The sequence below is a fragment of the Myotis davidii genome, unplaced genomic scaffold (assembly GCF_000327345.1).
Source record: "Myotis davidii unplaced genomic scaffold, ASM32734v1 scaffold370, whole genome shotgun sequence".
NCBI classification, from domain to species: domain Eukaryota; kingdom Metazoa; phylum Chordata; class Mammalia; order Chiroptera; family Vespertilionidae; genus Myotis; species Myotis davidii.
This window is the reverse complement of record NW_006288615.1, coordinates 1455370-1468007: the sequence shown is the minus strand read 5'-3', so window position 1 is coordinate 1468007 and position 12638 is coordinate 1455370. Positions and strand designations below refer to the sequence as shown.

The window sequence follows — 12638 nt, the reverse complement described above, 5'->3', positions numbered from 1 at the left end:
TGCTAATATATGAACTGAAAGGCATGTATGTAGGCTTTTAAATTAAAGAAAAATATTTGGTAATAATTTATAATATCTTGTGGAAAATCTGAAAATATTGCAGAAATGCTCTGAATAAATGATTTAGTGCAAGAAAAAGCTAGTGATTTGCAGAACCGCTGTACTTTGCACTATTTTAAACACTTTCAGAAAGCTCAAAAACATTTACCCTGTATTTATAAAAGAAAGAAATTGTCAAAAAGGAAAGCCTCCCCAGAAATGTATTTTTAATTTTGTTGAAGCTGGTTTTAAAACATCTTTGGAAGTTTACACTTATAGGAGAAAGTACAAAAATAAGACTCCAAAGAGTAGACCAACTGTGATTATTGGTCCAAATGTTAGTAGAGATTTAACATTTTATTAAAATTTATGATGTTTTTGTTGGGACTTATGAAAATAACATAGGTTTGAGTAGTTTGTGTACAATCTTATTTTTACCATTAGCCTAGTTATTTTTAGTGGGTGACTTTTCAGAACATGAGTTTCTTGAGGAACCCCCATGCAATGACCATATAGAATTTCCTGAACCACACACACCCACACCCATCCACCCACCTGACCTTGGGCTATAATTTACTAAATGGACTCATTCTTGTGCTATTAAACAATTTGTCATGAATTGCACTGTGCTGCTCTTGCAAATTTGATTCATAGTGGATGTAAATTTTACTAGATCTTAAACAGATTATACATTTAAATAACAATGTTTAGCATAAGGTTTAATAAATGAGAGTTGGTAAAATGAGCTAAAAGGAGGCATTGAAGTTCATGTAGTGCTGAATACTGTGATGTTTTAATTGGCTATTCTAGATCTGGTATTATTTAATGGAGATTTACTTAAAGTATTTTGAGCATTAATAATTTACAAATGAGTATAATAAAATAGAGCCTCACTTTGGAAGGCTCCGTATTATTACTTTAAGGTTCCATCTGGTTGCCTCTTCCTCTTGTGGTAAGCCAAGGGTTGGGAAACTGTGACCCCTGGGCCAAATCCAGCCTATTGTCTGTTTTTAAATAAATTTGAGTGGAATGTGCCATGCCCATTTATTTGTGTATATATCTGTTTTTGTTTGTTTGTTTGTTTTGGTATATAGTATCTCCCACAAAGCTGAAAGTATTTACTATTCTTTAAAGAAAATGTATTAAGACTGTATTAAACAATAGGCAGGACAGTAATAATGATCAGTACTTTATAATATTTTAAGATATATTTTTAACCACTCCTCAGAATGCCCCCCCCCCTTTTTTTTTCGTTAATCTTCACCCGAGGATATTTTTCCATTGATTTTTAGGGAGAGTGGAAGAGAGAGGGAAAGACAAAGAGAAACACTGATGTGAGAGAAACACATTGGTTGGTTACCTCCTGCACTAGCCCAGACCAGGGCCCAGGCAGGGGAGGAGTCTGCAACCAAGGTACATGACTGACCAGAATCGAACCCAGGACCCTTTGGTCCAAAGGCTCCTCTACTGAACCAAACCAGCTAGGGCACAATGTCACACTTAAAATAGTTTCAGGAAAGGAAGAATCAGATCAGTGTGAGCTTAATTGGATTTTAGCTTATTTTAAGAGCCTCAGTTTCTAAGATGATTGGGTATTGTTAACCTTTTTTTTTTTGGGGGGGTATTCTGATATTGAGGGTTCACCTGCTAAATTATTTAGTTCATTGAAGTAGCGTGTTAGTAAGAACATGAAAAATGAAGAAAGAGATTTGGATGAATATATAGTTAGATGTGTTTTAAGACCAGAGAACAATTTATTTGGGTTAAAGACGGAGGAACTGCTACCTCTACTGGAATCAGCGTTAGGTTGATGCTGGTCAATTTCTGTTGACAAAGAAAATGAATATTATTTTTGAGATATACTAGGCATATACTGTGACGGTTTTTTATCATTGACATTTGAATATTTAACTGTCTATACATTATTACAGAATTGCCTACCTTTGAATAGATAGCATTTTTGTTTTGTTTTTTAATTTTGTATTTAATGATTTGAGAGGGAGAGAAATGTCAATTTGTTATTCTACTTATTTATGCGTTCATTGGCTTAGTCTTATATGTGTCCTGACTGGGGATCAAGCTCACAACCTTGGTATGATGGGAAGACGCTCTACCCAGTGAGGGTGATAATGTGTTGTGTGTTTTTTTTATATGACTTCTAAATTATAATAAAAATATGTAAAGGAATATTTTAAATTTTATAACTGAAGTAGAAATTGTGATTCAATTAAGTTGCTCTGTTAGCAAACTATGGAAATTAGGATGTGTGGAGAACCTGGATGACATGTTGTCCCATGGATATTAAATTGTATACTCTGAAAATGGAACATTATACCTTCCTTTTAAAAAAATAACAAATTATTTGAAAATTTTCTCAATCTCATTTAAAAAAAACAACTCTTAGGTATATTACTAGAAATATAATAAAAACAAAAGCAATTCCTAGAAATTAAATCTCTAATAAGAAACTCATGGGATAAACCAACATTTTGGTTTGCAGTAGAATAATATCTAGGAAAAATAAAGAGTAAATTACAGTCTATCAAAATCTTACAAGGTTCAGTTAGCTATACCCAGAGAAAATATATACCTTGAAAAAAAAAATCATTCCTAAAGTGAAGACTAAGACACTTGAAAAACTAATCTAGAGTTTTTAAGAAGTTGATCTATATTCTGTCATAGATTAGAACCTTAAAAATGAAAATGATATTATGGATCCAAGAAATGCTTCCTTTCATTGACAAGCTAAATTCATATATTCTTTCAAGAATCCAGTATTGGATTCTGGAAAAATTGAAGAAAAAATAAAAATACTGAGATGAGAAACCTTAGATCTAAATCTTCTTGAAGAGATGGTGGAACTTGTATGATATGTTAAGAACTGTATGGCACACTTACAGGTTAAATTAGAATTTTTGTGTGAGGTTTTAGTGACTTATGTCTAAGCTCCTTTGAGATTATGCTCAGAATGAAAGCCTTTAAAAAAAATTTTTAAACATGGTAAACAGCTTTGATATGAATGAAACTTTGTTATTCTCATTAGCATATGCTCTTTATGTTATATATTATTTACATGCATGTTGGTTGTGAATTACATAAATTGCATCTGCTATGTTAATATCTTACCTTTATAGGACCAGCTTTTCTGGGTATATATTAATGCATGCTTCCTTTGCTTAATAAGTTTGATATAACTATTGGCAGGAATTAAAAAACTAACTACTGCCCTGACCGGTTTGGCTCAGTGGATAGAGCATGGGCCTGGGGACTGAAGGGTCCCAGGTTCGATTCCGGTCAAGGGCATGTACCTTGGTTGCGGGCACATCCCCAGTAGGGAGTGTGCAGGAAGCAGCTGAATCGATGTTTCTCTCTCATTGATGTTTCTAACTTTCTATCCCTCTCCTCCTCCCTTCCTCTCTGTAAAAAATCAATAAAATATATTTAAAAACAAAAAACTAACTACTGAAAACTCCTTATGTCCCTCAAACTTGCTCTTAGAATAATGCTGACATAAGGATTTGGTTTATTATAAATACAGGGTGGGGCAAAAGGATATTTACAGTTTTTTTGTGTGGAAAATAATACAATAATTAAGAAACAATAATAAGCCAATAAACTCTGTTTCCTGTATGTGTAACTGTAAACCTCCTTTGTCCTACCCTGTACAACTCAAATCATTTATCAGTGATGGAATCTTTAGAATGTGTTTGGATTATTTTGTTATAAATACTTTCCCCCCCGCTTTTTTATTAAAAATATTTATTTTATTTCAGAGAGGGGGAGAGAGTGATAGAAACATCAATGATGAGAATCATTGATCTGCTTCCTGCACATCCCTTACTGGGGATCAAGCCTGCAACCTGAGCATGTGCCCTGACCGGGAATCAAACCCTGACCTCCTGGTTCATGGGTTGATATTCCACCACTGAGCCACACCGGCTGGGCTGTTGTAAATTCTTTATCTCTTTCTCAGATTTGGTTTTGGGCTTACTTTCTGTTGATAAGTGCTATAAATTCTTAGCAGATATCACTGTTGATTTCATGTAAGTTTATTTATTTACTCTTTAGTTGCTTCTAATGATTTTCTGTGTAGAATCAGCTTGAGAATTGATTTAATCTTAATCAGTTACATGCTAACCTGAATTATAATGTACAAATTGGATATCGTTAACATTGTAGGGATCACAGATTGCTATTTCTATAAACATTTTATGCTATTATAGTTACATTGGCTATTAAAAGTAGTGTTTAGATCTAAAATGTGGGTTTGCTTTTTAAAAATTGAGCATATTTGAATGTCTACAGTAAAATTGCTGAAAAATTTATTATGGCTTGAGCAACTATAATACTGCTGTGACATTATGACAACTCATAATAAAAAATCTTAACTCTTGGGTATTCAGGGAGTTGGTACTAAAAGGCAGTATTTTTGCCAAATTATTTGATAGAATAATAATTTAATATAAATATTTGGGACAGGGGTAGGGTCAATAATGAAAAATTGGGAGGATTTTTTTGAAAAAATAATTTGACTTTCACTATTGTATTTGCATCTCATTTTCCTGATAGATTTCTGTTTTGATTTTCTGCTGACAGGTCACATTTAGGGCAGGCAAAACATAAGGGATATAGCCCTCCTGAGAGTAGAAAATCTAATTCTAAGGCACCCAAAGTGCAGTCTAATACTACTGAACTGTCAAGGGGACACCTTTCTAAAAGGTAAATCTTCACATGGCTTATACATTCTCAAAGCAGAATTATTTGCATATGAATCATTGCATAATATTAAAACTTACTAGATTATGCCAAAATGTTATGATATATATTTCATTATTCTCTAAGTATAACTTTTGCATTAATGGTTTTTTCATCAACTTTGCAGTGATGTTGATGCTGGACAATGCACTTTTTCTTGCTTAGAGAGAGATAGGAGGTTCCCCTTTTTCTTAACAAATCATTATAGGCTTCTGAAATGCATTGTGCCATTTTCCTTAGATTTTAATTGTTAGAGCCATAGATCAATGATTTCTTAAGATCTAATTGGTAGGAGCCTTTGTGATGAAATATATCTGTAAAGATTTGATGATGCTACAATACAACAACTTCTAACCTTCATTTTGAAAGTGTGTAATTTAATGCTTGCTTATTTTAAGCTCGAATAAAGTCGTTTTCTTTGTAAATAAAGCATCAATATTCTAGTTTCAACTGGTTCTGAAAAAGCATTCTTTTTCCCGTAATCTGAGTTCTTGTTTTGTGATTAGGAGTGTTAGTGTCAGTAATCTTTGGGCTAAAGAATAAACCTGATCTTTGGGCTAGAGAATTAACCTGATCTTTTAATACTTTTACAATCCAAAGTCAAGCTCAATTTTCCCCCCCAATTTTGAGCCATTGGAAAAGCTATGTTTATTATTGCTTAGAAAAATTTTTGTACTTATTTTAGCACTTGTTTCCATAGATTTGAGAATTTGATAAATATTATATGGCAGGCTGATATTAACTCTCTTCTTATCTAACCTCTTAGAAGCTGCAGTTCATCATCTGCTGTCATAGTTCCACAACCAGAGGATCCAGACAGAGCCAATACTTCAGAAAGGCAAAAAACGGGGCAGGTGCCTAAGAAAGACAATTCTCGAGGAGTGAAACGCAGTGCTAGTCCAGACTACAACAGGACCAATTCTCCTAGCTCTGCAAAAAAACCAAAAGCACTTCAGCATTCTGAATCGCTCTCAGAAACAAATAAGTCACATAGTAAGTCAAAAAAGAGACATTTAGACCAGGAGCAACAACTGAAATCTGCACAATTGCCATCAACAAGCAAGGCTCATACCAGAAAGAGTGGGGCCACTGGTAGTTCACGGAGTCAGAAAAGAAAGAGGACAGAGAGTTCTTGTATAAAGAGTGGTTCTGTGTCTGAGTCAACTGGTACCGAAGAGAGATCTGCAAAACCTACCAAGCTGGCTTCAAAATCAGCCGCCTCAGCCAAAGCTGGGTGTAGCACCATCACTGATTCTTCTTCTGCTGCCTCTACTTCCTCCTCATCTTCTGCTGTAGCCTCGGCCTCCTCCACTGTACCACCAGGTGCCAGGGTGAAACAAGGAAAAGACCAGAACAAGGCCAGGCGTTCCCGTTCAGCATCCAGTCCCAGTCCCAGAAGAAGTAGCAGGGAAAAGGAACAGAGTAAAACTGGTGGCTCTTCAAAATTTGATTGGGCTGCGCGTTTCAGCCCTAAAGTTAGCCTTCCTAAAACAAAACTGTCTCTTCCAGGGTCTTCTAAGTCAGAGACATCAAAACCTGGACCTTCTGGATTACAGGCCAAATTAGCAAGTAAGTTTACGGAAAGAGCTGCTTTTTTTAATTAAGAAAATTTCTCTTGGTTTGTCAAAGTGACCATGCTTTCAAGATAGCCAGGTGTTTTGTTTCTAGTCTGAGGCAGTCTTAGATTTATTACTGTACCTGTGTCTACACAACAGCACATAATAATTGATACCACTTTTAATTTTATCCAGACAAATACAAATGCTGACTTATTAACCATGTTTTAGTGTTTATATCTTTATCTTAATAGCATCTGCTACTTACCAATATCAGGGTGAGACATCAAGTTGCATTTTCTTCTATAACCAAACACAAAATTATTCTAGTTATGAGTTGCTATTGACCAGGATCAAGCATCAGATGTGTTTTTGCATGTGTGTTGTTTTGTTTTTGGTATTGTATGTTCTTGATGTATGGAAATACTGAGTTAACTTACTAGAATAAATGCACCATATAATTAAAACTCATGCACATGTAATATTTTATGACTTCGAAGGAGTTTAGTCTAAAGGTGAATACTTATTTTCATGCACTGAGGCTCTGGGTCCTAAGTAAATGGAAAAGAATATTGCCCTTTTGAAACTTATATTGGAGTAGAAAGAACTAATGTTTGAGAATAATATATTCAAGTAAAGATCAAACTAAATGGGAGAAATGGATCTTGAGGTACATTCTTCCTCTCTTTTTTTCTAAAAGTCTTCAGGAAGCCAGATGTTCATTTCATTAGAACTGTTGATGAACCTTTTCAATTATGCATTTGCTGTAATGCTAAAGTGTTTGTTTTTGTATTTTGAGAAGTCTAAAAAACACACAGAATAATACTGTGCTAATCTACAATTTTTAAGCATTTAATTTTTGTAATATTTAACCAGAAGCTTGGTTTTGACTATCTTTTCTCCTTTTGAGTCCTCAGAAAATTTCAGATCCACATTTTCATAGGGTTGTAATTTTTCTTTTGGTTATTAGAAGATTTTATATAGTGCCTACTAGCTAAACTCTTCTCAAAGTTTAGCTAGCATTGAATCAGCCTAACCTAATATTGAATTAGAACTAAATGTTAGCTTTATTTAACCCTTCAACCTATGACTACTTTCAGTTGATTCATTATTGCCTAAACTTTGACAAGAATCGTAGTAGGTACAAAATAAAATCTTATGTTTAACCTGTATCATAGGGCTATTGTAAAGGTAAGTAACATCTTTTTCTCTTAGATTGTAGAATTTTGTTTTACATCTGTATAAAATCTTTCGAATTTGAAGGTAGAAGCGTTGGATTAAGATCAAGATTAGTATCTTGAAGTCAAAAGGAAATAAAGGGCTGGGTTAAAAAAGGACGGGCAACTGCCCATTGGACCTGCCAAGGTTTTCTTGACAATTGCCATTATCCGTCTCGGCTTTTATACCCCTTCCCTCTCTGCTTTTAAGTAGAAGCATGTGTGCATCTTTGTTTGCGTGTGTGTCTGTGTATGTTCATGTCCTCATTGTAGTATCTCTGTGATCTTAATAGACAATGGACCAGGTTGAGTTTACAATGAGTTTCATGGGATTCACTCCTCACTTTCCTGACATCCAGTCTGCTTCACTTGAAGAGCTCATCTTTTTCAACATTTGTTTCTAGGAAGGTTCAGGCCTGGGTGAGAGCAGATTGTTGTTGAGTATCATGTTGATTCTTCTCAGTGACCAGCTTTCTTGTTTTAGAGAGAAGCTTCTTAACATGATTTTTAACAGGAAGCTCAACCCTGCCTGTGGCTGGCTACTCAGTGGTATTTCCTTGATTGTGAAGTTGCTCTCAGTCAGGAAGCACTCAGAGTTTTGACACTGCCCCTGTGCCATAATAAAACCAGTCTAGATAGTCTAACTCTACACATGGTCACAAACTGACTTGGTGGATTAAAGATCTGTGTGTTCTGTGGTCACTAATAAAGCTTGTACATTTTCACTGCCACTGTCCTAGTTCTAAGCTCTAATTATAGTCCAAGCTGTTGAAACAAGAGAAGGGAACCAGTATGTGTTTAGCATCTAATAAGTGCCAGGTATTTTACATATGCAGTCATGACTAATTTTAAAAAGTTAAGCTTTGTGATACTTATTAATGAAAATTTATTCCAAGAAGGTGAAATAACTTGCCTGCGTTACATATTTTAAGTGGCAGAGCAAGGATTCGAAGGCAGAATGTGTGACTTTGAAACTGTTGCTTTCCTTGCTGTGCCATTTATTTTTCACCCATGTTAGTTCTCCATGTTTGCAGCATCTTTGGCTCATTAAGAGATGTTAAGATCTTAGAGGACATAAGATTTTATCTGATTCTTCTTTATTGGTATTGATTAATCTTTAGGAATGAACACCATGTGAACCAGGGATTCATATCATCCCATTCACTACTTATTTGCTTCTTTTCAAATAAGTGAAAAACATTTCTTAAAATAATAGGAAATATTTAATGTGCTTACAAGTATCTGACAACTTTTAAAGACTTTACATGAATCATTTCATTTACTCCTCATCTTCCCTGTGTGGCAGGTACTATTATTCCCATCTTACAGGTAAGAAAACTCAGTGTCATTTGTCGAATTACCTATCGAAGGACACAGAACTAAGAAGTGTAGAAGCAAGAGTTAAATCCAGGCCATATGAATAGGACTCAAAGGATTGAGTAGATTGGGTGAGCTAAATCTAGGAAGGTTTCCTGAAGTCAGATGGGCAGGGTGAATTTTAGACACGATTGAATGTGTCACTTCAGGAAAGAGTTAATGTAAGAAGCAGTACTGCAAGAGAATTGGCAGTACTTGGTAATTTTATGTAAGACCATAGAGGCAAAGTGTGGTATCTTAGGGGAATCTCTGGGTTTCAAGTAATGGTATTTTGGGGACAGAGAGCTCTTAATATAGGGCTAAAAATCCTGAGTTTAAACCCTAGTTCTGCCATTTTATCACCTGGTGACTATGCAAAGTTTGTAACCTTTTCATTCATAAAATAGGCACAATAGCTATTTGAGGAATAAATAATGTGAGCAGACGTAGCATAGTGCTTAGTACATAAGTTGCATCACTAAATTTAGGGTGCACAGCTGAAGTTGAGTATCTTAAGAGAGAAAACATTCAGAGTAGCATTTTGAGAATAAAGGATTGATAAATACTTGTCACTTGTCAGTTTTAAATGTCTCTTTCCTTAGATTTGGAAGACCCTGATTTGAAGTTGTTATCTCCTAGTTTTGTGAGGCTAGACAAATAATTGGCAACCTAATCCCTAATCTTATTTGAAAAAATGGTAGTATTCATTTTTGTGAAGCATAAATAAAGTAATGTATTTGAAAGAGTTTTATAAAATTAAAGCACCATATAAACAGATAATGGTGCATGAGAGTTATTGCAATATATTTGAAGTGCTTTTGTATGAATCAGGATTTTTTTCACTTAAAACATTAACCTAGGGGACAGAATTAGATACAATGGATAGAAGTTGAGATTTCTGATTAGTGTCTTTTAGGGAAACAGAATTTGTAAATTACCTAAAAAGTGGATTGGACCTACACTTTGTACAATATATAGAGCATTTCAAATTGGGAAGATTATTTGTTTTCTTCCTCCTTTAAGAATCTGTGAACCTGTTAAATTAGAATGTGATATTTCCCCAGGTAAAGGTTAATTCTAAGATAAGATTGGTCAGTAAAGCTTCATGGTAAAGCAGATTTTTTTCCAAATTGCAGGAATAACAATATTTATATGATGTTTTGTGAAACCCATTTCCCCATGATCAAATATCACTCAAGGAGATTCCGGTTAGAAATCTTACAGTAACTTCTGCTTAACTCAAAATTTTATACATTTATCTGTTCACCTATATTACCTTGGGAGATAGCAGTGTTCCGTGGAACATACTTTTAGTCAGAACACTTGAGTAGGGAGACTTTTCCTGTTTCGGCAACATTTATAGGCTGATAAATGCTTTCCTGGGGAGGAACTAGGGCTGGCCTAGGGGTAGTGGGAGAACTGGTGAAACAGCTACTTTTGTGATGGGCTTTCTGAAGCCTGTGGCTTTCCAGCTATAGCTGATCAAAATAACTCTGGGACAAAGGTCATCCTGTATCAATTGATAGAAATCTTAAGGTAATACTCTAGAAGAGATACTGTTTATGTGATAATTTGTAATGTGCGTTAGGAAATTATTCTTGCTATGTGTTTAATCTAAGCAAACAGACATTCTTAAAAAACTTACTTAGCATAAATGTAAAACCAATGGGGCAGTAAAATGATACAAATGATGTTTCTTTTTTATATTTTAAGTATAATATTTAAAAATATGTTCATTTGGCTTCAAAATATATTTTTCTAATCTACCCTTTTAAATTAAGCTAATTTTGAAGTAATTTGACTTTCAAAATGTGTATGTCTGAATAGTAGAAAGTGATGGGGATGGCATAGAAATATGCCAGAGGAAATTTGTGATCAAAATTCGGGTAATTGTGGAGTTTTTTTCTACAGAAAAATTTAAAGGTATTATATTTCCGCTCTGGTGTGCCTATTTATAGAACTAGTTTCCCTTCTATTATTTAAAGTGGACATCATGTGCACATTATTAATAACATAGTCAGCAGTAGTTACCAGCTTATTTGCATCTTGAGTTTCAAACTTTCTTGGTGACTTGTGTGCAGTCTGTGGCCATTATTAGAACTAGCCAAAACCCAGGCAGATGCTGATTCTGGGAAGGTAATTCTGCTTGGTTTAGGACTCTTACCGACAGTCTGAGACATATGGTGCATTGCACCACTAGCATCAGGGGAGTAAATAAGAATGAGTTGAGCAAGACAGAAGAACTTAAAAGTCAAACCCTTGGTTTTACCTAATTGGATCTTGTAGGGTCATCCCTACTGATTTTACAAAGTTGAATTATCTTTTAGTCTCCCGAGGTGTTGGGTAATAACCTTAAAAGGAAAGGGTTGAATATTAAAATTTTCTATATTAGAAGGCAGCTGTTAAAATAATTGTAACTTAAAAGTTTAATAGTTCTAATATGCAACTGCTTTGAAAAATTACCAATGATTTCTTAAGAATATATTAAATTTTAGAAAATGGGTTGCCAAAATAAAAAAAAAAAACTATGTATTTTTGTATGTCAGATTAGAATAAGAATTAGTTTAACCAAAGTACAGTTTACTAAACTTACATGTAAGTTAGTGAAAACTGCTATTTTATATTCCAGCTTCTGTATTCTGTAATATTTTTGACACTTCTATTCATAAAATGTTAAAGACTAATTCAGACAATACCAAAATGTACAACGAAGAAAAATACAAAATCACTTAATTTGATCACTGAGGACTACCTCTTTCCTTGTATGTGTGTATCCTGCTTAATTTTTTTCAATGCTTAAATGCATTTTAAAGTCATTATATAAGATTTATTATTTTTAAAAAGCAGTCTTTCTGCCACATTGCCCTTCTCTGTAATTGATTATTTTGGTTCTTATTTCAGTCTCTAAATTATGTGCTCAAGAGGTCTACTTGTTTATTTTTTTTTTAAAGTGTGAGCACTATTTCATGTCCTTTGTGGAAAATTTACACCACCTCTTCACTAAACTCGTACATCTCATTTTCCCAGTCATGAATGATGCTCAGTGTTTGTATGGATACATAAATGCTATTTACAGAGCCATGTAAGAACTTTTCCTTTCTTACACATTTTTGTTTTTCTTGAATTTAATAATTAGTTCGTTTTTCTTTTCTTTTTTTTTCTTTGTGAACTGAACTCCAAACTATGCCATTGTCTTAATCTTTTCTCAAGCTTTCTACATGTATCTGTTTCAGTTCCTGAAGAAAAATGGCCTCTGGATGACTGCTCTTCTATGCCTAGTTACATTGCTTTTAGCCTCAGGATTTTCTTCATTCTCTCCTTTTTCCAGCTTCCACATCATCTTTCTTGGTTTACTGTTTCGTTTTGGTGTGACATACCTTTGACTTGCTTTCTATGAAGAAGTGCTTATGAAAATTTAAAAAACTTTTTAATTTTTGGAGATTTTGAATGTCTGAAAATAAATAACCTTGATACTTGTTTGACCATTGCTGGGGTCCAGCCCCAGCAGGTCCAGGGGTCCCCAAAGGTGTGGACGGAGTCGACGAAGAAGGAATGACACGGAGACAGCGTTCAGTTGATCAGCAGCCTTGCCAGGATCTCTAGCCACAATATCCAGCCAAGTTCTGTGTCCATGTTCTCTTGCTAGGTCCCCCAGCCACGTTCTCCAGGTTCTCCAGCCAGGTTCTGTAGCCAAGTTCTCTTGCTAGGTTCTCCA

At 34.6% G+C, this 12638-nt stretch overlaps 1 protein-coding gene across 1 annotated transcript in view; it reads left to right on the top strand.

Annotated features, from left to right (window-relative positions):
- TRIP12 (thyroid hormone receptor interactor 12) overlaps positions 1-12638 on the top strand; it is a 121980-nt gene that overhangs the window by 37334 nt on the left and 72008 nt on the right. The window contains exons 3-4 of the mRNA XM_006760405.2: positions 4636-4758; positions 5561-6363. Of these exons, the coding sequence (XP_006760468.1) occupies positions 4636-4758; positions 5561-6363 (926 nt within the window). The remainder of the gene's footprint in view (positions 1-4635; positions 4759-5560; positions 6364-12638) is intronic.